The sequence below is a fragment of the Mercenaria mercenaria genome, chromosome 5 (assembly GCF_021730395.1).
Source record: "Mercenaria mercenaria strain notata chromosome 5, MADL_Memer_1, whole genome shotgun sequence".
NCBI classification, from domain to species: domain Eukaryota; kingdom Metazoa; phylum Mollusca; class Bivalvia; order Venerida; family Veneridae; genus Mercenaria; species Mercenaria mercenaria.
In genome coordinates, this window is record NC_069365.1 from 71,568,728 (window position 1) to 71,589,460 (window position 20,733).

A 20,733-nucleotide genomic window follows, 5' to 3' on the forward strand; every position below is an offset into this window, starting at 1 on the left:
AACACAAATGTCAAGGATAAAGCAAAAAAAAAGCTATGCTGCAGCTGTTTAAAAGATTTCTTCTTCTGAAATGCGAAAAGGATGCCAGAACAAACAATCAGCACATGTGGTAATAAATCTCCTCAGATTTGTTCACGATAATGCCTACGAAGAATGCGTTTTTGTTCTATAGCTTTTTTTATATTTTGGATACAAAACAGAAATGAAATTACGCAATACCATCTATACAATTTGCAACAGTTTACTTTCAGAGTTTCGAAGATCTACCAGTAGTACTGTTGATACTGGAATTTGACCTATGACTTGAACTTCAGCTCACATGAGCACTGAGTGCTCAAGGAGAGCTACTGTGAAAACCCTGTGAACATCGTGCGTCTTCAGTCGTCAACAATTTTACTGTTTATACTCTAGAGGTCACATTTTGCCCAATCTGAATGAAATTTGGTCAGATTATTTCCTCAGTAAAACCTCTTGTCAAAAAAGTTTGAAACTGGGTCACATAGGGTAAAATATTCAAATCATAGAAAAACCTTCTTAACACTCTAGATGTCACATTTTGTATTTGATCTTCATAAAACTTTGTCATAATATTTGTCTGCATGAACTAACCCTAACCCTATGTACACTTTTGCTAATTTCAGGAGTCAAAACGCGTACTCCTGTTTCAAATGGAACCCCTATGTACAGTGGTTTTAGAAATAAGAAACAGAATATAAAATTCTACCCCACCACCGCCCCCACCACTCCTTTTTAAAAAAATCGGATCATAATCTAGGATTTAATTTATAATAGTCTTATACTCGTCAGAGGTAGCGTCGTTTTTCCTACGCCCATTATCTTCAAGGAGCATGCGGATCATTGTTTGTTGATTTGTGCAGTGTTGAGCTTTCATTTTTGCGAAACGTTGTTCCAACAACTTTAGAAACAGCACGGCTAAAATTTCTGACAGAAAGTTCCAACTTGACTGACATCTGTCTGACATCTGTCTTTATGTCGGTGGATTGAGTTTTGTAACAAGAGCCGCCGTAGGTCGTTTTCGAAACGTTTATTGTATTCAATCTACACTAATTTCCATGCGCTGTATCTAAACTTTCTAAAAAAAAAAAATTACGTATCAACCAAAAATTGTTGTATTTATTTATTTATTTTGTATTTGTTAGTTTTAAAGCAATAGTTATTGTAGTAAGTCCAAGTCCATAGATATATCACCTATTTGCGGGAGGAGATATTTTTTGAAGAAAAGTACATGCTTCTGTATGATATTGTAATGGAGAATATCATCGAAATTCTGGGGAGGGCCTGTCAGAGTTTCAAATTATATATCGTATATTTAATATTTGTACATTTCTTACTCAATATCCCTTGCTATGATTCCTGCAAATTAGGGGATCGAAGAAATGCAGGAAAATGCTCAAAGAAAATGATTAATTAGACAGTTGATTTCAGTGGGAACGGGCGTATGGTCTATACATTACAGATGCAGTAAACTTCCTTGCCTCATGTTATTTCCAGAAATTGCGTACTCGGGTATAATGGAAAAACCTTTTAATTAAGACCCACTGGGATCAAGAAATATGTTAATCTCCTTAACATCTTTTCTTCGGTTTAAATTCATGAACTGGTACGTGTTTCCTTCACTTCTGCTTGCAATTTACAGCTTACAACATTGGAAGTTAAACTTGTTCCCATTTCAGCATGGAAGCGATACTTTCACATTTTCTTTTTTCCTGTTTAATCTTATCACCTGCTGTTTCCGAACCAGTTTGTTCTAAATTTGCTTACGAAGAACAGCTGTTGGAGAAAATGGTTAGAGTGGAATTTAATGTAGGACAGATGGAAAAGGAAGTAAAGAATACCAACAACCTCGTTCTTGAATCGTTGAAGCAACTGAAACAAACCCGGGAGAAAATGACCGAGGAATTCGAAGCGTTGAAACTTGAAGCCAAGAAAGAGTTAGACGAGAATGAAGTTAAGGTATCAAAGGAAATCGATGTAAGAGCGGAAAGGGTAAAAGCCTGGAAAGAATATGATGAAAAGATGAAACAGTTAGTAGGTTTGTAATGTTTCAATTAATATTTTGGAACTCTTTTTTGTTTTTGTTTTTAACAGAATACAAGTTTATTGATATAGAAATAAAAAAATATTATAAAGCATGGCTGGTGTTCCAATATCGCCTTAAGGAACACCATCCATACATGTATAATAACATTCCTAAATTTCTATGTAAGTCTGAAATGAACTTGGACTCAGTGTAATTATATTTTCTAGTCCTTTGGGATTATGGAGTACATTCATTTTTACTATATAAATATATTTGTAATAGAATTCTGCTTAAGTCGTTGCTAGGTGGCGTGAGGAGTGTTGCTAAGTTTACCTTTCATGAACAGACTCAGTCAAACAGAGTCTGCGAGTTTGTTGCCTGGTTACGTTCTATGCTTCCAATGGATCTTTTCACAGATTGCAGAAACACTTTGTTTCGAAGCCCGATTAGTGTCGGACTACTTTATTTGAACTTTTTACAGACAGGAATATAGCCATGTGTCCAGCATTTCGTCACTTTTAGCTAGAACAATAATCTCAAATACTAGCAGTGGTAACGTTAGAGATATATTGATAAAGAATACTTTAAATTTTGTAGGCTTTAAGACCCTAAATCGGATTTTTTTTTAGGAGCGGTTTCGATACCAAATATTGCGTTTAAAGCCAGAATTCCTTCCTCACTTGACCCAGGAGAAAACGAGGCGATTGTGTTCACCAAGAACATTGTAAACATGGGAAATGCCTATAACAACGCTACAGGGATATTTACAGCTCCGATAGATGGAACTTATCTTTTTACAAGTCAGCTTTGTCTTGTATCAGGAAAGCATATCACATTTGGTATATATATTAAAGACGTTTTATATACTGTGGGTAGATTCTACGAAAAGAACTTTTACCATTGTTTTAATGTGGAAACCACGGCTGTCATGAAAGCTAACCAGACGGCGTCAGTAAAAAGCTGGTCTGCCGCCACAGGAAACATACTGTATGAAGAAGAAAACCATAGATGGAACGTATTTTCTGGGACATTGGTTCATAACTAAATGTACATCATTGAATTAAGAGACGAAAATGTGAATTGTCACGGTAAATTTTAAAAGGAATTTACTGTCTGGTTGAACATTTTCGAAAATTACTTTCTTAAATATTTTCAGTGTACGTTTTCCCTGCTTTAACATTTATGCATTATGCATAACTGTGTACATAGAATTAATACTTAAGTAAGACTGTATAACGATCAGGAAAGCGTTTGAGAATTTATCGAAGCTCACAATAAACCTTAGTTTGCTGGATAATGCTAATGACATCCAACCATTACACTTCAGCAATCATGTTATGCAGCTAGATTTATCTGGTTCATATTCCTTTAGCTACTCCAAACATTCTGCATACACTCTTACTCAGGAGTGAAAAAAAGAAGTGTTCCGGAATGTTAAGAATGTGTGCGCACTGTGCTAAATAAAACATTATGCATACAGAATGTCATATGGTTTTTTCGTGACAGATACCTGCAGCACCTCTCACTTATTTATTTCCCCAAAACTATATACTTTTTCTCTACGTATTTGGTTTAGGAAATGAGGACATGGAAACGTTCTCTTTGATCTCGAAAAGAAGCTCTGGAGACCTCGCCAACGAGCATTGAGATACGCTGTGAATGTGGATGCATTCTCTAATCGAAATTTTTCAACCTTTTGATACAAGGAAAATCGTTACACTATAGATACGCAGTTAAAACATTCCTGATGAGGATTGTTGCCATGGAGAATCCTATTCTGAAGATTCATTTGAAGATTATGATAGAAGGAACGGCTTCGAATATAGAGTCGAAGAAAACTTTGATGAAGAATCTTGTTATGGAGAACTTTCTTGGGAAGATTTCGATTCATTTGAAGATTTTCTAAGATGATTTTCTGTGGAAGATGAAACCGATGACCGTGACCGCTTTGATGAAAATCTATCTTGTCATGGGGTATTTTCTCCGGAAGATTACTATTTATAAGAAGATTATCCAAGAGGTCTTTTCATGTAATATGATTAATGAAGACTTTTGTTATGGAGAACCTTCTTTGGATTATTGCGATTCATCAGAAGATTATCCAAGATGCCTTTACTGAAGATGAACCCGATGACAGCTTTGATAAAGAATCTTGTTATGGGGAATTCTCTTTTGAAGATCAAGGTGGATCATAGGATTTCGACAAGAGAGAAGGTGAACCCGACGATGTCTCTTGGTCCAGAAAACCTTCTTTCGAAGATTGTGATACAGTTCAAGTTTCTGACTGGTGATAAGTTCGGAGTTCGGAGATGAAATCGAAAACAATTTTGAATAAGCTCATTGTTTAAGGAAACAATCTTTTGAAAATAAAGATACATTAGAAAATTTGTTAGAAGTGATTATTATGTAGACTGAAGCTATAAACACTTTGAGTTATCTTGTTATTGCGAATCTTTTGTTAAAGAGTACAATATAAATATATTATTTTGAGGATTTTGATATAAATAATGAAATGAGGCTTTGTGTAGATGATATCTATCCGAAGACTTCATGTACATCAGAATGGCAACACAAAAATGAACATTTTAGAAATGGCTGTGATAACATCTTGTACAACTATTTGATGTTAAAGAAAGCTGTCTGTCACCCCCTCGGTAATCATACAACTAAAACTATTAAGTTAATGATTTCGCATACATGTACGTCCATGCATGAATCAGAGTTTTGGGCGAAATATGCTTGTCTAAATACAGTCTATTTACAAATATTTTAATAATGAAGGTTTTATTAGTAATTTTGGCTGCACAAATTATTATTAAGTTAAAAAATAATTCATTTGAGATTTTAAAAATACTGATTCTAAATATCTTTACGATTACTTTATGTTCATCTTAAATTTTCTATGGCATAAAAAGTAGAATGTTTTATGTTAACGAATTTTTATGCCAGTTACCGTTCAAACTGTTGTTAGAATTTATGATTTCTACGCTTGTAGTGTGACATCATATATCAGTGAGATTTCTATTGAGTTTAAAAAAATGAAGTAGTCATTTGTTTTATGGTGCCTGACAGGTCTTCATGTACTTTGACTAGTGTTGTTATTATCTTTATCCTGCAGGAATATGGAATAAATTCACTGGTTCTGACTGTGCAGAATATAGTCCCGCTTCAGACGGTGCTAGGGGCTTGAAGGCATTGAACAGACCTAATCAACCCGAGTCTGTTATCATTGCGCTTGGTTGCATTTCATACTTCCAAATGATTTTCTTATAGAGTTCTTTTTTAATTTAGAAAATAATTTCCCCGTAGTTGGATTTAATGTTATTACATTTTCTGGTCCTTTGGGACCATGGAGTCCATTCAATATCTTTGTAAGAGAGTTCCGCTCCAGCCGGTGCTGGGGGGCGTCATGGTTGTTGCACTTTTCATTACACCTCATGAACAGACTCGATCAAACCGAGTCTGCTATTATTTTTCTTGGTTGCATTCTGTGCTTCCAAAGGATCTTCATATAGATTTTATTATTTATACCTGTTTGTAGATTCCCTGTGGATGTTTAAATACCTAACATGTGTGGTACAACATATATAATAAAAGCTGTCCATGAATACTTTGGTGCTTCATAGTGAATATGGCATATCGTGGGGGGTTTAAGCTAGCACTGGAAAGATTATGGTAATACCTCCGATGTGGATGATGGTGAGGATTAACAGTTTAAGTTTGAGTCTATTGCATTTAGTAATTACAGAGACAGTGTAAGTGCATCAAAACATTAACCAGAATTCCCATGTATAATAGGGATATGATTAACGGAATATTTATGTCAGAGTAATCACCTTGTCTCATATAATGTGGTTGATGATGTGGAACAACTATTTTAGTTAATTCAAACCCATTTAGTTAAAACCAAGATAAAGTGAAATTGAATAAAAAGTAATCCTAACTTTAAAGAAAAAGATAGCATAATTCATGAAATATTCAAATATTTACGACCCCCCGGTCATTATTCTATAGAAAATGTGACTCCTTTCCTGTAAAATATTGACTCCCCTTATAAAAAACTGACTCCCTTTGAAAACTCTATAGAATAACGACCCCGGTCATTATTCTATAGAAAAACTGACCCCTCCAAGTAAAATACTGACCCCCCCCCACCCCCCAAAGATGACTTCCTTCGAATCTCATAGAAAAACGACCCCGGTTATTATTCTATAGAAAAAGTGACTCTTTCCATGTAAAATACTCACTGCCGAAATTACTACATTCGAACTCTCATACAATATCGATTCCCGGACATTATTCTATTTAAAAAAGTTACTCTTTCCGTGTAAAACACCGGCTCCTAAAAAGACTTTCGACGATAATATCTATTAAAAAGTGATCCCCACCAAACCTAACGGACAATTTTACTAGATCTACAACTCTAATACCCTCCATTGCCTATAGTTAACATTTTGATTGTACTACTACTATTGGTGCCGCTACTTCTATTGCTATTACAACATGTACTTCTTCTTCTTCTACTACTACTACTACTACTACTTCTACTACTACTACTACAACTGCTACTACTGATACTACTATACCTGCTTCCACTAATACGTCTTGTACATCTACCTCTTCTTCTCCTGCTGCTATTGTTGCTATCACTAATTCCTCTGCTGCTGCTGGTGGTGGTGCTGCTGCTGCTACTGCAACTGCAACTGCCACTACCACTGCCACTACTACTACTACTACTACTACTACTACTACTTTCTATTGTTGCCGCTACCGTACTTTACTGCCACTGCTAAGTATTGCAACTTCTATTAAAACTAAGTTCTATGCTAGCAGTTTCTTGTGCAGTTTTCTTCTGAAGAAATACTTCATACCGAAGTTTGCAGGGATTATTGACACTGGTGTGTTTTGTGGACGTATTGTGAATTGTTATTTTCCTGAAAAAAATGTATACACCAAGATACAGCGTCTAGAAATAGAATCCCTTTTCCCGTTGCGGAATGCTCTGATTTCTGTGTGAAGTGATGGTATCTGGGGCTAATGGTCAAACGGAAGGACGGACGGACGGACAAGGGCAAATCTATATGCCCCCTCCCCCGAGTGGGGGCATAAAATGCAGCAATTAGGCCTTAGATACATGACTTATCACTAAATTTGACCAAATGACCGGGGGTCGTTTTTTATGGGAGTCAATATTCTTCGTGAGGTTCAGTTTACTTCACGTGGGGAAGTCATAATACTATGATCTGGAGGTCATAATACTATGACCGGGGGGTCACTTTTTCTATAGAATAATGACCGGGGGGTCATTAGAATCATTATTCTATGGGGGTCGAAATACTTCATTACACCGGAGTTATGAACCTTACGTTACATGATGTGGGTGATGATAAATGACAAATGTTCTAAGTTTAAGTCAAATTTATTTAGACATTACAATAATGGAATGAAGGTGTAAAAAAGTGCAACCTTAAATTGTAGATTAGAACTAATTAATTTATTACTTTATTTCATTAAGTACGTATGTTAGAATTTTGTATAGAAGTAAATTATACAAATATTATCAATGAGGTCCAACAACTTTGAATATTAGTGTCTATATTCGTTATCAGTCGAGAGTATATTTATTACGTTTTGAAGTCACTTTGAGAAGAAATAGGTAGCCCGGGAAATAAATAAGGAAGGAAAGACAAGAATAAATGTAAAACAGAAAGGCAAACGTATGATAGAACTGATATGACATTTTGTACAGACAGTTCAGTACTATGTGAATACAGGAAATGAACTACACGGGAGTAACACGTGTATAGTAAACTGTATGATGAATACTGCCTAGAGAGAGACAGCAAAATAGTAACTTGCGAGTAAATTGGGTAGAAGAGAAAGGAAAGAGGAGGATAAAATGTACCATCTCAGTCCCGGAAGTAGACTTGAAAAAAACAACAACAGATATAGTGAAGGGGCTGCACATTTACTCTTGCGAAAAAATAGGGATATTAGCTAACGAAAAACCAAAAAAAAAAAAAAAATAAAATAAATAAATAAAAAAATAAAAAGAAAATAAATAAAAAAAACCCCCTCCTTTACTGACGTGCACAGATTGAAAATAATTTAAAATAAGAAGGAAAAGTTTTAATTTGCTGTTGAATGTCGCACATTAAGGAAGAGAAAAATCCGGTGAGTTATGCTTAATTTGGCAAGTATAAAAGTTGTAACCATGAAACCAACGCTGATCACGTTGTTGCACTTTTACATACTCCATTTCTATTTTACTGTAAGCACGTGACTTTAACATGAGTAAGTGTATTACTTAAGTTAACAAAGCTCGCCTATTACGGATTCTACGGTGTAATAAATGCTACATTTCTCTATAAATCTCAGTGCTTATAAATGGCAGTGTTTACGGAACTAAACACAAAACAATGCTGCACTGCCTGATATAGCTTAGGATAACACTTGCGACAGCTAAAATGTTGTCGTGAAAAACTGAAAACTTTGATGTGATTCTGTACAACTGTTACATTAATAGAGGTGTTCTTTCTTAACATAATCCAAAATCAGCAATAGAGTATATAAAACAATTTTACCTCTGCTATCTGATTTAAACACAAAATCAACTTGTGAAAGTATGCATAACTGGAATGCAATTCAATATAAATCTAGGATCCACCTAGATGGGATTAGAGATACAGACACCAAAATATCTTAATGTCTTAACCACATTTTCTTTGGTTTAAATACATGAAGTTACAGGCATTTCCTTCACTTCCGCCTGAAAATTACATCTAACAACATCGGAAATAACATTTTCTGCCTGTTAATATGGAAGCGATACTTTCACGTTTTCTTTTGATATGTTTACTCTCAACATCAACTGTTTCTGAACCAGTTTGTTCCAAATTTGCTTACGAAGAACATTTGTTGGAGAAAATGGTGAGAGTTGAATTTAATGTAGGACAGATGGAAAAGGAAATCAAGAACACCAACAATCTGGTTCTGGAATCTTTACAGCAGCTAAAACAAAATTGGGAGAAGGTAGGCGAGGAATCCAGAGTGCTAAAAATGGAGGCCAGAAAAATGTTAGATGATAATGAAGATAAGGTAGCGAAGGAAATCGATGATCTAAAGGCAGGGCGGGCAAAGACATTAGAGGAATACAATGATAAGATAGCAGAATGTGAAGGTTTGTAAAATTGCAAGTAGTATTTTTGTTTAAAAACATAAATCATAAATTCTTTAGATCGTTTGTGTGTATGTGTGTATTTGGGTTAAACGTCTTTTTCAACAATTTTTCAATCATATATACGACGGTGTCCACTTGTAGCAGTGGGCACAACGCCCAACTTTATAGTACTACCTCTCTGGAATATCACGCCGTAGACACGTGGCATGATACTCCACCCAGTCACATTATACTGACACCAGGCTGACCAGTCCTAGCACTATCCTCTTAATTACTCCGGGAGAACTACGTTCCAACGTAAGTCATGTCTCAACGATATAATGTGACATATCTCAACGTCTTCTGGTTACGGTATCGCTCAATTTGACACGGCTTATACTATTTTCATGTATATCAATTACTTTGATCATATTTACTTGTGTCTTGACATGTACATGTATTCAGATTCTAAAGGTAATCGCATAAATTTAATAAAACATTAAAATTTTAAAAACAGTCGTCTGTTACTTAGAAAATAGAAGCATTTTGATATTTTCCAGAATAAGACAAATATACTACACTTTTTCAACAGCAAAACTTACAGAAGTCAATGGTCGATTAAAGGCAATGCCAGATTTAATCTATGAATTATATTTCTGCAACTGCTTTATCATAATCTATTAATATTTATTTTATATCATATCCCTCACTCTAACCGATGGTGTTACTAAGTCTATACGCGACACAGGCAAGCGTTACTGACACTCATCGAAGTCTTGCTGCTTAACACATTACTTATATTCGAGTAAAATATACCAACAAGTCTGTGATTAAAATTAAGATTTCGTTCAAAGTGTGTACTAGCATTTTTATCCGTTTAATTTTATTATTATTTGACCGTTTCCCCAAGATATCTTACTCCAAATGAAAGCAATATGTACGAGTTGGCGCGGAGTTGACTTATACTATTGCATGAGCACACCTTAATTATCAGTAAGTCTGTAAAAAGATTTTTTGAAGCACAGAGGACGCAACTAAGCAACCCGAAGTGAGCATGTAATCGTAGGTTATTAGATTTGTATCTAGGTAAAGGCACGCGTTCTGTAGCGGAAATATATTGCGCGACTGTATGAAGAATGAATGCTTATTTTTCGATGCAAATCTTTTTATAAATACTACATGTGTATTATTCATTATTTCAATGATAAAAATTTTGTTCTTTAGACCGAGTGGAACTGAAAATAATTTAAAAACGTGACAACATCAATGAAACTGACGTCACAGTTGACGACACGCACCCAATATGAAACTGGAACGTCAATATTTATAGGTCATTAACTTTGTATGTGGATATATTCACTTGTTCTGCAGCAGTAATATTGCTGACTTTATGAGCGAAAATTTTTTTCCCGCGAACGAGTGCTATATCCACTAAAAATTGATAAGCTTTTTTACATCCCTAATAAAAAATAATTATTTTTATGTCAAAATTTTTCGTTCTGGTAAAAAAAAAAAAAAAAAAAAAAAAAAAAAAAAAAAAAAAACGAGATATTTTTTCAAAAATCTAATAAAAAAATCAAAAACGCGCTTATTATTTTTCCACGTTTTAAAAACTCAACTTGTTGTCGCAACGTGCGCGTGGACCCCATGGACATCGTGCGTTTTTTTTCCATTAACTTTAAAAAATTCGTCGTCCGGTATAAAAGTGCTGTCCGCTGTGTTAGTTTTTTAAATGGGAGGGGGGGACCTTTGAGTAAAAATGGCCCCGACAAGATGATAATGTGGGGCTATAATTTTTTTCCCAAGGCCATTAATACTAAAAGGCCCCGTTTAAATTATTTTAAACCCCCTATATACTTCGTACCTTTAATTTTGAAAGAAAAGTTTAAAGTGCATTTTTCATTTTTAGCATTTACTGGGCTTTTCTTTTAATACTACTTTAAAAGGGGCTAGTTGTAAAAAAATAAATGCCTGAAAATTTGTCTTTCCTTACCAAGCAAAATTTTAGAGTTAAAAAAAGCCATTTCACGAAAAAATACTATGAGGTTAATATCGACTTGTTGGCTTTCTTGCCAAATGGCACTCTAGTGTTAAATTTGGGCCGGGGGGCTTTAGCCCAGGACCATTAAAAAGGGGGGTTGTTTTTATGGCTTAAGGACAAAAAAACCGTTTATGACCTTTTTTATCATATATTTTCTTTTCTATTTATTTTGGTTTTTCATTTCAATTTTTTTCCAAACATTTAAAAACGAATATTTTGTATGCTTTTTATCAACAAGCCATAACTTTTACAATCGATTGTTCAGCGCCCTTTCAATCGCCATAAAAATGTTTACATGACGTCAACTCAGAACGGCTAAAGTTCGGGTTCCCCGGGGGGGCCTTATGTTTAGCGTAGGGCGAAACTGCCCCATTATGGAAACAAAACAGAAGCCGGGATGACAATTTAAAGGGGTTTAAAAACGTTTTTTTTTAAAAAAATTTTGACGTTCGCAGTCCATTAAACTCAGTGGAAATAATTTTAGATATTATAAGGAAAATATCCGCCTAGGGGACTTGCGCATTGTATGTTTGCGAGCTTGACGTCTAGGGTTTCCAATACATTTGACGACGTAATAAATAATATTATGTGCGGCAAAATGATAAAGCCTGCACATGGTGACGAAATGTTTTTGTTACAAATAGTTAATTTTGTGCTGGAATAATGCTTCAAAATCCTGATTTTCAAAACATTTGTTACTGGGAGTATTAGTCATTTAATAAACTTGTGCGAATGAGCCCTTTTAGTAACATTTAAAGAAGCGTTTACGTCTCTCCGAGACAATTAAAAGATTTTAAGGTTGTGTGATGGTAACCCTAGGGGACCCCCCGTGAACATATTTCATTTCGGGCGGGGATTTGGTAGAGCAAACGACTTACTGCAAGCGACTGGGGATTCTTACATGAAAAACCCCCTCCAAATAAATTTTAAGCACAACATGAAGGATAAGTGATTTTGAAGTCGCTACCCTTTCGAACTTGATTGGAGGGAAGATAAATGAGATTTTTAAAGAGATATGAAAAGCGAGAAAGGAGCGAGTAAAATAATTTTACTTTGGATACTAAATTAAGTAAAGGAAAAGGGCATTTTGGTTAAAGGTCAGTAATTCAAATCCTTCTTTGTTCATATAAAAAAAAAGACAACTTTAGTCCCTCTTTATGTATCTTTAAGAAAAAACACTTTTTCCACACCTATTTTTCAGAAAGTTCTATCACAAAATAAAAAAGAAAAGAAAAAAAAGGGGTTATGTAGTTTAGTGAAATGCCAGTCGTTGTGGTTTCTACCCTGAAAATGGCGCATATTTACCTCGTCCCGCGCAATAAACACCTACTTCGGGTTTTGGTTGCAAAACTTCCATGTGGGGGTTGCACATGAAAAACCCTCCCCCATTTCAGCAGTTCTTTTTAGTAGGAAAAAAAAGGGGATTTTAACACTCGTTCCACGAATTTTCGCAAAAATGGGAAAAATTTGGATCTATTTATTTGGACTTCTTTTTTATTCTACCCACGGAAGCACATTTTCGACCGAATTACTGACCTTATTCCTTTAGTAAAACGACAAAGTAAAATAGATTCGAGTTACTGCATGACTTTTATGAAGTTTGAAAAAGAAAGAGAAAAGGTAATGCAAGAAGCTGCATAAATGTGGCGTATCTTATTAAATGCACAAGTTTTGAGAATTTTAAAAGGATATTGGGAGATGAAAACAACGCAAAATACTAGCAATGAATTTTTCTGGAAATGCGCGTGTTTAAAAAGGACGAGGAAGAAAGAAAGACATGCATTAAAGTATAAAATAATAAAATTGTTATGTTCATGCAAGTATTAAAACCTTACAGATTCTCTTTCCGCTTTTAACGTAAAATGTTAACATTGAAATGCATAACATGTATACACTTTTTCAAAATTGGCTATAGGCCCTATGAGTTATGGTTCAGCTGAACACCACTTTTGTGTAGGAGCCACTGACAATGCTTACAACATTCCATGGAATTTGATATAAATGAAAGTATTTCTATAGCAAATACCTGAAGATACTTATTTCTGTTGAAGAGCATTAACTCTACATTTTAATTTTCATTCTGAAATTGTATATGATTTTATGAATCAATTTCAAAGAATTTTACTCCAGCCTGCGTAAGACTATAACGTGTAAAATGATAACGACAAATACATTTGTCATACTGATAAAATTGTTGTACCTTGCTCAAACATCATCCAGTGTTTATGAAAATGTCAAAGAAATGTTTTCGAAGTAAAGATAAAATGTACATAAGAATTTTCTACAAGTTCAAATGGTAATTATGATGCTGAGACTTTGCAACATTGTATGTGAGACGTTGTCACATACTGTCTGTTATCGTTGCGACCTTGCAACATTTGTGTAGCTTACACAGAGGATATTTTCTTTTTATTTTATGCTCAATTACGCTGAGATGTGCATTTTGCAACCATTTTAATCTCAGCGCGGGTAACAGACGCGCGTAAACAGACATGACGTCAGACGTGCTGTGACGTTATAAAGACGCATGCAACATAAAGTTCCATTTTGTTTTATTTCTTGCTGCATAACGGTATGAAATTTTCTTTAAGTAAAATAATTTGAATCGAGAAATATACTATAAGGAACAAAGTGCGGCTACAATTTTCATCCTGTTTTAAGCAAATAATTTAAAATTCATACACAATGTAATGAGGGGGCGGAGCTATATCTCTCACAGTGTGAAAATATAGATTTCGTATTTTCACAGTGTGAGTGATGAAATATGAAAATATTTAACTGTTAGAATACTAGACAGTTGGCGAAAGCCCTGAGAAAAAAATCCGTAGGCACTTTTAGTACAATATGGTATCATACATCAAAATGATTTTTTGGGGTATATGGAATCCAGCCAGGGCTACTTTTGTGGCTACTTCATAAACACCACCTACCAAAAACGTAGCTAGTTGGGAAAATAGGTGCTACATGTTCACATGAACATCAGTTATCCTTTTCAGGTAATGAAACACTTACAATAATAAAATGTTAACTATCAGCTGTGCAGTGTCATTGTGACATTTACTGAAGTGGACCCAAACCAGTACTGGTGTCATGTGGTGCATGAAATGCTGACCACCAGATTAAGCAGCGGAAACCTAAATACTTGACAACTGTTCCGCTGATAACAAATTGGTTAAAAATGTCTTTGACTTGTCTCTCTGGCTAGCTGAATCAAGTGATCTGATTGCTGTTTGGGGTATATTCCAATGTTACAGGAGATAAGATGAATAAAGAAACATGTGTAGGTGACATTGCTAGTGAATATAATTGTAGGCTTGCTACTAGTATAATTATCATGATCAAGAGGGCACACATTTAAGAATAATCTGGTCTTTGAGCTATATTTATACTATGGCATATCAGTTAAAGTTCCACTTACATCCTATTAAAGAGATGTGAACACCCCCATACATATAAAATGGTGAATCATAAATTGTCATATACTTAATATATTTCAGCAATGATTCTGTTAACTAATAATTACTTATTAATCTAAATTATCATGAAATGTGAGTAATTTATACCCCTTTGGAGCCTCATTCCCTTTTTTTGGGGGGGGGGGGGGGGGGGGTGGGGAGGTGTAAAATAACTACCTAAAAACAAATATTAAATTGCTGTGAAGAAAATATTCTGGTAAATTTTATGGTTCACAACATATGAAAGAAGAGGACAATTTACCTTTTTTTCAACAAACTTTAAAATTTGCTTATCAATTATTCTACAATAACATGACCCCATAGTGGTGCCTTTTTTTATTATCTTATGTATCACCTGAATCATATGTATTCTTGAATTTCAATTATAGCTTTCTAATTTCTTTCAGCATTAACCTGCATCAGAAGAATAAAAAAAATTTCAAACTTAAAACTGAAACTGAAACTGAATAATTTGATTAAACGTCTATTTTTATACAATGATATTTTCAGTGGCGTTGTACCTAGTAATAATAATTATTAAAACAATATTAATAATGACAATAATAGTAATAACAGCCTTATTGTAAGAAACAGTCATGACCGCACCCCTCCCCTTGAGGTCACTGTACCCCTATTACGCAATCCAAACACTTTCCTGTTCATTTATAATTACTTTTCTTTTTTGTGTTACTTAAAACATTTTATAAGACGAAGGAGTTTATCAGAAAATACCTATAATAAATAAGTTGCCTATATCATTTTCACACTTTATTAAATGTTTTAAGTTCAACCTTTTCATTCCAGTCAAAATGTTGAAATCTGTTGATATCCAACTTAAAGAATTGACTTATATCACAAAAAGTTTCAGACACATTGATATTCATCCTAACAAACATAATTCAACATGTCCTTCATTTCTGTTTCTTGCAGGCAAACTATCGTAATGAAGCAAAATGAGTTACACCCTTAGATTATGCCCTTTATTTCGCATCAAGGTATGATAAATGAAAGCTCAGTTTTCAAGTTACCACAGTCTTTATTATCAGTCCAGTGGCTAGTCTAGGTAGACAGCTGTTGATTAGTAGCTGCACAAGTATATAATCCGGGTCAGGGGGAATATATACTACGTGATACATAAGTTGAATATTACTTTAAAAACTCACAGAATTGCAACTGAATTCTATACAAGCATCAAAATCATTATTTTAGAAACATTTACAGGATTTTTAGTGAGATATTCAACTGAGGTTTTGTGACATATTACTTGATTAAACTTGATCAAAATTTTGAATTAAGAGATAGAAAACAAGAGTGGTATACATATTTTTATGTGTTAGTCTTATGACAGACTATTATATAGAAACGGATTCATATATTATGATTTAAAAACGCCACAAACTATCTGTAGTATTGCTAAAGCTGCAAGAATATTCAGTAAAGATAAAGTAAGCAGTAAGATAAAGAGCAGGTGAGTAAGACAAGTGACATGACCTCTGTGTTAACATTTACCTGTAGATTGGCTCCCGTCTCTACATTTGTTCATTACCAGTGGAAATAACTAAGTTGTATCTGTATTGACATTTTTATTGCCCCGGAATCGTGGTTAACATCAGGTAAAAAATGTGGTATTTTATAGATTTGACATTTGATTATAAATTGTTTTCAGTGCTCATAAAAATAGCCATCCAGGATAATTTTCCTGCTGACTGCTCTGCATTATCTCATGACCAATGTCAAATGTTAGATTTCAAATTTGAACTGTCAAAATTTCAATAATCAAAATAACCCCGCATTCCGCTTTCCCTGTAGAGATAAGCAGGCGGGTTAATACATTATGCATTATTAATTAAATACAAGTTTATTTTTATTAGATCGGCGACATTAGGATGTCCAACGATTATGTGAATGCCTTTTTGCAACAAGCTTTGAACCGCATGCTTGTTTTGAAATCTTGAGCCGTTACGCTATCATACAATATTAATTTTATTACAGTTCCAGGTTGTTTGATACTAAACAATATACAAAGAAATAATAAATTTCGTCGTATTGGTCAAAACGGCCATGCATTCGTGGGTTTCTTTTGAAGATTGAAATTGATGTACTGGAGTAATGAACCACAAAATATAAGAACTGGCAATTGGATAGAGAGATTTAGTGACAAAAGTATGTCAATAGCAGCAGTGTTTAAATAAGGTTTATTTCCTTTGGGTCTTGATAGTTTGTCATAACTCTCATTACAGAGCTTATCATATTGATACGGAACAGTTCAGTTTTTCTTGTAATGAATATAAATCATCTAACCCATGTACTGCACGTATTTATTCTAGGATTCGGTATTTTCGTGTATAAGACTATACACAGTATCACATGTTTTTTACTAGAACTTAAATTACTGAATATCTAGGTAGATACAAGTATTATGTTACATTGCAATCACAAAATATAGTTGTTTTTGTATCAAAAATGGCAATTATATAATTGCAGCGATGAGGAAATTTAACCCTATCTGACATAATCTGCGTTAGACCGTGTTGTTAATCGGGAGTATATAAGATTCGCCTTTAATACCTACACGTAAATCATTTTGGAGACATAATGGGGCATTAAGACGAGTAAAGATATTTGTTGTATTTACGCAGGGAAGAATACCTAGTTTATATCCGATACTTAAGCTAGTTTTATGAAATTAGTTATACCGGTATACTTGATCAAGAACAGCATATACAAAAATAAACTGGTCAAATTTAACTTCTTCTTTCGCTTTTACATTTGGAGTACTTTACCTTACATTGTAAGTATAAAAATAAAACTTGTATAATGTTTCAAAATTAATAAAGATATATTGCGGAAAGCAAATTAAAAGATAACCTTTTTATTTTATTTTTATTTCAGTGTTGCTGTTTGATCAATCCGTTCGAGTTGATAATCAGTGGAAACAAGTATGAAATTGTTTAAAATCAAATACAATACTGACGGTCTAAGTTAGTTCAATTATTCGGATTTTAGAGAGTAGAATAGGTCGTAACTGGTTCATGTAATTGTGACTCTTTTTAACTACAATCATTATGATTGTAAACTACATTTTGTGTATATTCAGAACAGCAATTTTGTCATCACACTTGATGTTTGCTTAATTCAGAGGCAATTATATCATGATTCATCCATTTCTGTATATCATTCTTTTCATTTTATTTTATTCCAGGGCAACTACTTCAACATGCCTGCAGGAAAACGTTTGTACCGTGTTCTCAGAGACGACGAAGACCCGAGTAAAGGACTGACTGCTCGAAATCCCGAAGCAACTGATGCAAAAGTATCTTCCCATGTGAACGGTTTGAAGAAGTCACCCTTTATCTCTACTACAGCATCAAAGCAGGCAATTGAAGCTTTTTATTGGCTGGCAATAAAGCGTTATAAAAAATCAAATAAGTCTAAAACGGAGAAAAGGTTCACGGTGGTACAGATTGATAAAGAAAAACTGTTAGAAGAAAACAAGAACGTGGAGGTGATTGATCTGTCAGATGATACAATTCGGAAGAAATATTTAAGCGGAAAGGTGTTGAACTACGCTAGGAAATATGAAGAAGTCTTAGTGAAAGGTTTTGTTCCAGCTGAATACATCAAAGTTTTAGATGTGGAGGCAATGTCTGATAGCGAATCTGTATCTGAAGGGTTTGACGAGAGCGATTATACAATGGATGACATTGAAAGCCTGTCTGAGGGAACCGCTGGGATAACCCTTGACTGACAGTTCAAAGGCGATGCGTCATTGTGGCCTTTTGTTTGGTCGTTTTGTCCTTGTGTGTTAGCTTTAGACTGTGCGTGCGCGCGCTCGTGTGTGCACGTTCTAGTGCTTTGAGTTGCAGTTTGATGAAGCTGCGATTTTTGGAACGTTGCTTTTCCTGTTGAATATTCATTCTTTTTTATTTATTTAATAAACTGTGAAATAGATCTGCTACACTTGTTAGTCATTGTTAAATGCTGGACATTATAACTTGATTTTGCATTGTTTTATCCTTCCAAGAGCGCTTATTAAAAGAATATATATACAAGAACGGCCAATAATAATAGAATTAGATAATGGATAATAATAATAATTTAAAGCTGACTTATTTACAGTGTATCAGGATGAACATTATACTTAATTTTTAGACAATACCTAAGATTTTCGACAATGAAATTCAGATACATATGTAATATCTCATGTTATTATGATATACATAATATTATTTATATGCATTAATATTTCCATGTTCTATCATTGGCTTAGGGTAAAGAGGCAAGAACTTTTTTTGTCCAGCCAATTTGCTTTTTTATTGTAATTTCTGATACAATTTATCTATTTACATGTATATATATATAGGCAATAAAACATGGTTAAATCATTTGCTTTATTTAGATATATAAGATGGCATGAAACATGTTGTCAAGCGTTTTCCATTTAGGAAGTTCCCAACGATTCGAACAAACAGATGTCTATCAAAATGAAAATAAAATTATTTGCATACCACTTATTTCAGTGTAAGTTTCATACCAATAGCCGTATTCGATTCATTGACGTGCTTATTCACTAATTGTTTATGAAAATGCCTAATAAAGAGTAAGATCAAAATAGCTTTCACAATACTATCTATATTTCATTTTCACTTTTCAATTATTCACTGCAAACTCTGTAATGGTTACTATGTATTTATCTTTGCTGGTGTCATTTTCCAAAATAAATCCGTAGTCATTGTGGGAGGTTTTCCTTACACTACGCGTTTTCTTGTTGGATGTCAGAGTGATCTTTTCCCCAAGATTTATGTGCTTTCCGGTGATTTTACAACTCATTACATTTATATTTAGTTGTTTAGTATTTTTCTTATATATTGTGAGAAGTGCATGGACACAAATAGCCAATTATTGCTTCAAAGTTGTTTTTTCTGGATCAACTGAGAGATAGACTCGGTTGAACTGAGTCTATTATTATTTTGCTTGGTTACATTTTAGGCTACATTTTAGGGCTGTTATATTTCGATCTTCTCAGATCGTTCAGCACGACTTTTATGTCGTGTTACTGGTACTGTTTAGTTTCTCAGCATGAACATTTCGGCCTGGGTGGTTCCAATACTCCCGCTTTCATAGCTTTGGGTATTGTTTAATCACTCCTTGGACATGGTGCCTGCTTTTTAATTTTGTCTTTTGGCAGTTCCTGTGATATGCAGGCTCCATAACCTCAGATCCCCTTTCTAAATTCCAGTTTGTTTAGTTCTGCTCATTGTTTTCTCGTTTAGGGCAAACCCATTATTTTAACTGGGGACCATACGCCGCTTTTCATGGAATTACACACTAGTGTAGCATTGAAGGTTCCATGTGCACCGCCGTATGAACACATCTGCAAATGTCTCTAAATTGTTTTTTCGTACTTTTAGCATGTGTAAATGTTGAGTTCTGCTCAACCCGGGACTAGAGGGCGTGGACGGTAGCATGCATTTCCACTACCGTCCATGAACAGGCTCAATCAAACCGAGCCTGCAACATTTTCGTTTTTGTTGTGTTGAGCGACCTGTGGAGTTTCCACTTTTTCTATTCCAATGGACCTTCGTATAGATTTTATTTGTTAAATATTAGGATATATGAATAAAGCAATTTCCCATTCTGCCCACTAGTATTATACTTTCACATGTCTCAGGTATAGTTTACAGGAATATAACTTTGTCTTGTAAATAGAGTACAAGTGTATATCCATCTAAGATTTTATTTTGTCACTATTTTTCGCGATTGCAAACATTTTACTTTTATCTTTTATTTCCTGCCATGTGTTACTTTTACTAAAAGTTGCAGGCCATTGCAGATGATTATATTGAAATAGAATTGAAGAAAACAAAATAAAGCAGAATTTTATTTCAAACTTACACATAAGCTTGTCGTCGTGTCTACATACTAAATATATATTAATTACAATTACGTGAGAATGCAGGACAAGTGAAGATACATAACAAATAAACACAAAACACACACATTATACCCTTTCTGAGTTACGGATATATTCTAGGGA

The 20,733-nt window shown here is 34.2% G+C and overlaps 2 protein-coding genes across 7 annotated transcripts; both read left to right on the forward strand.

The window, feature by feature from the left end:
- Positions 1–1,635: 1,635 nt before the first annotated feature.
- LOC128557502 (uncharacterized) lies at positions 1,636–3,223 on the forward strand. The gene is made up of 2 exons (XM_053544893.1): positions 1,636–2,053; positions 2,671–3,223. Exons 1-2 carry the CDS (start codon positions 1,696–1,698, stop codon positions 3,084–3,086), a joined length of 774 nt encoding a protein of 257 aa, XP_053400868.1. The 5' UTR covers positions 1,636–1,695; the 3' UTR covers positions 3,087–3,223.
- A 12,586-nt stretch (positions 3,224–15,809) lies between these two features.
- On the forward strand, positions 15,810–19,081 carry LOC123557582 (uncharacterized). 6 transcript variants are annotated; one of them, XM_053543902.1, is made up of 3 exons: positions 15,811–16,164; positions 17,589–17,635; positions 17,899–19,081. In XM_053543902.1, exon 3 carries the CDS (start codon positions 17,914–17,916, stop codon positions 18,442–18,444), a length of 531 nt encoding a protein of 176 aa, XP_053399877.1. In that variant the 5' UTR covers positions 15,811–16,164; positions 17,589–17,635; positions 17,899–17,913; the 3' UTR covers positions 18,445–19,081. The 6 variants fall into 6 exon arrangements, with proteins under 6 accessions (XP_045205064.2, XP_053399877.1, XP_053399876.1 ...); XM_053543901.1 differs by lacking the exon at positions 15,811–16,164 and adding an exon at positions 17,290–17,308; XM_053543904.1 differs by lacking the exon at positions 15,811–16,164 and adding an exon at positions 17,339–17,433.
- The last annotated feature ends 1,652 nt before the right edge of the window (positions 19,082–20,733 follow it).

What these genes read in the sequence shown, in the direction of transcription:
- LOC128557502 (XM_053544893.1), top strand. Translation starts at nt 1,696, where the DNA reads ATGGAAGCGATACTTTCACATTTTCTTTTTTCCTGTTTAATCTTATCA. An exon ending in AAAGATGAAACAGTTAGTAG is followed by an intron (nt 2,054 to 2,670) that starts GTTTGTAATGTT and finishes ATTTTTTTTTAG; the next exon opens with GAGCGGTTTCGATACCAAAT.
- LOC123557582 (XM_053543900.1), top strand. Translation starts at nt 17,377, where the DNA reads ATGAAATTAGTTATACCGGTATACTTGATCAAGAACAGCATATACAAA. An exon ending in GGAGTACTTTACCTTACATT is followed by an intron (nt 17,488 to 17,898) that starts GTAAGTATAAAA and finishes ATTTTATTCCAG; the next exon opens with GGCAACTACTTCAACATGCC.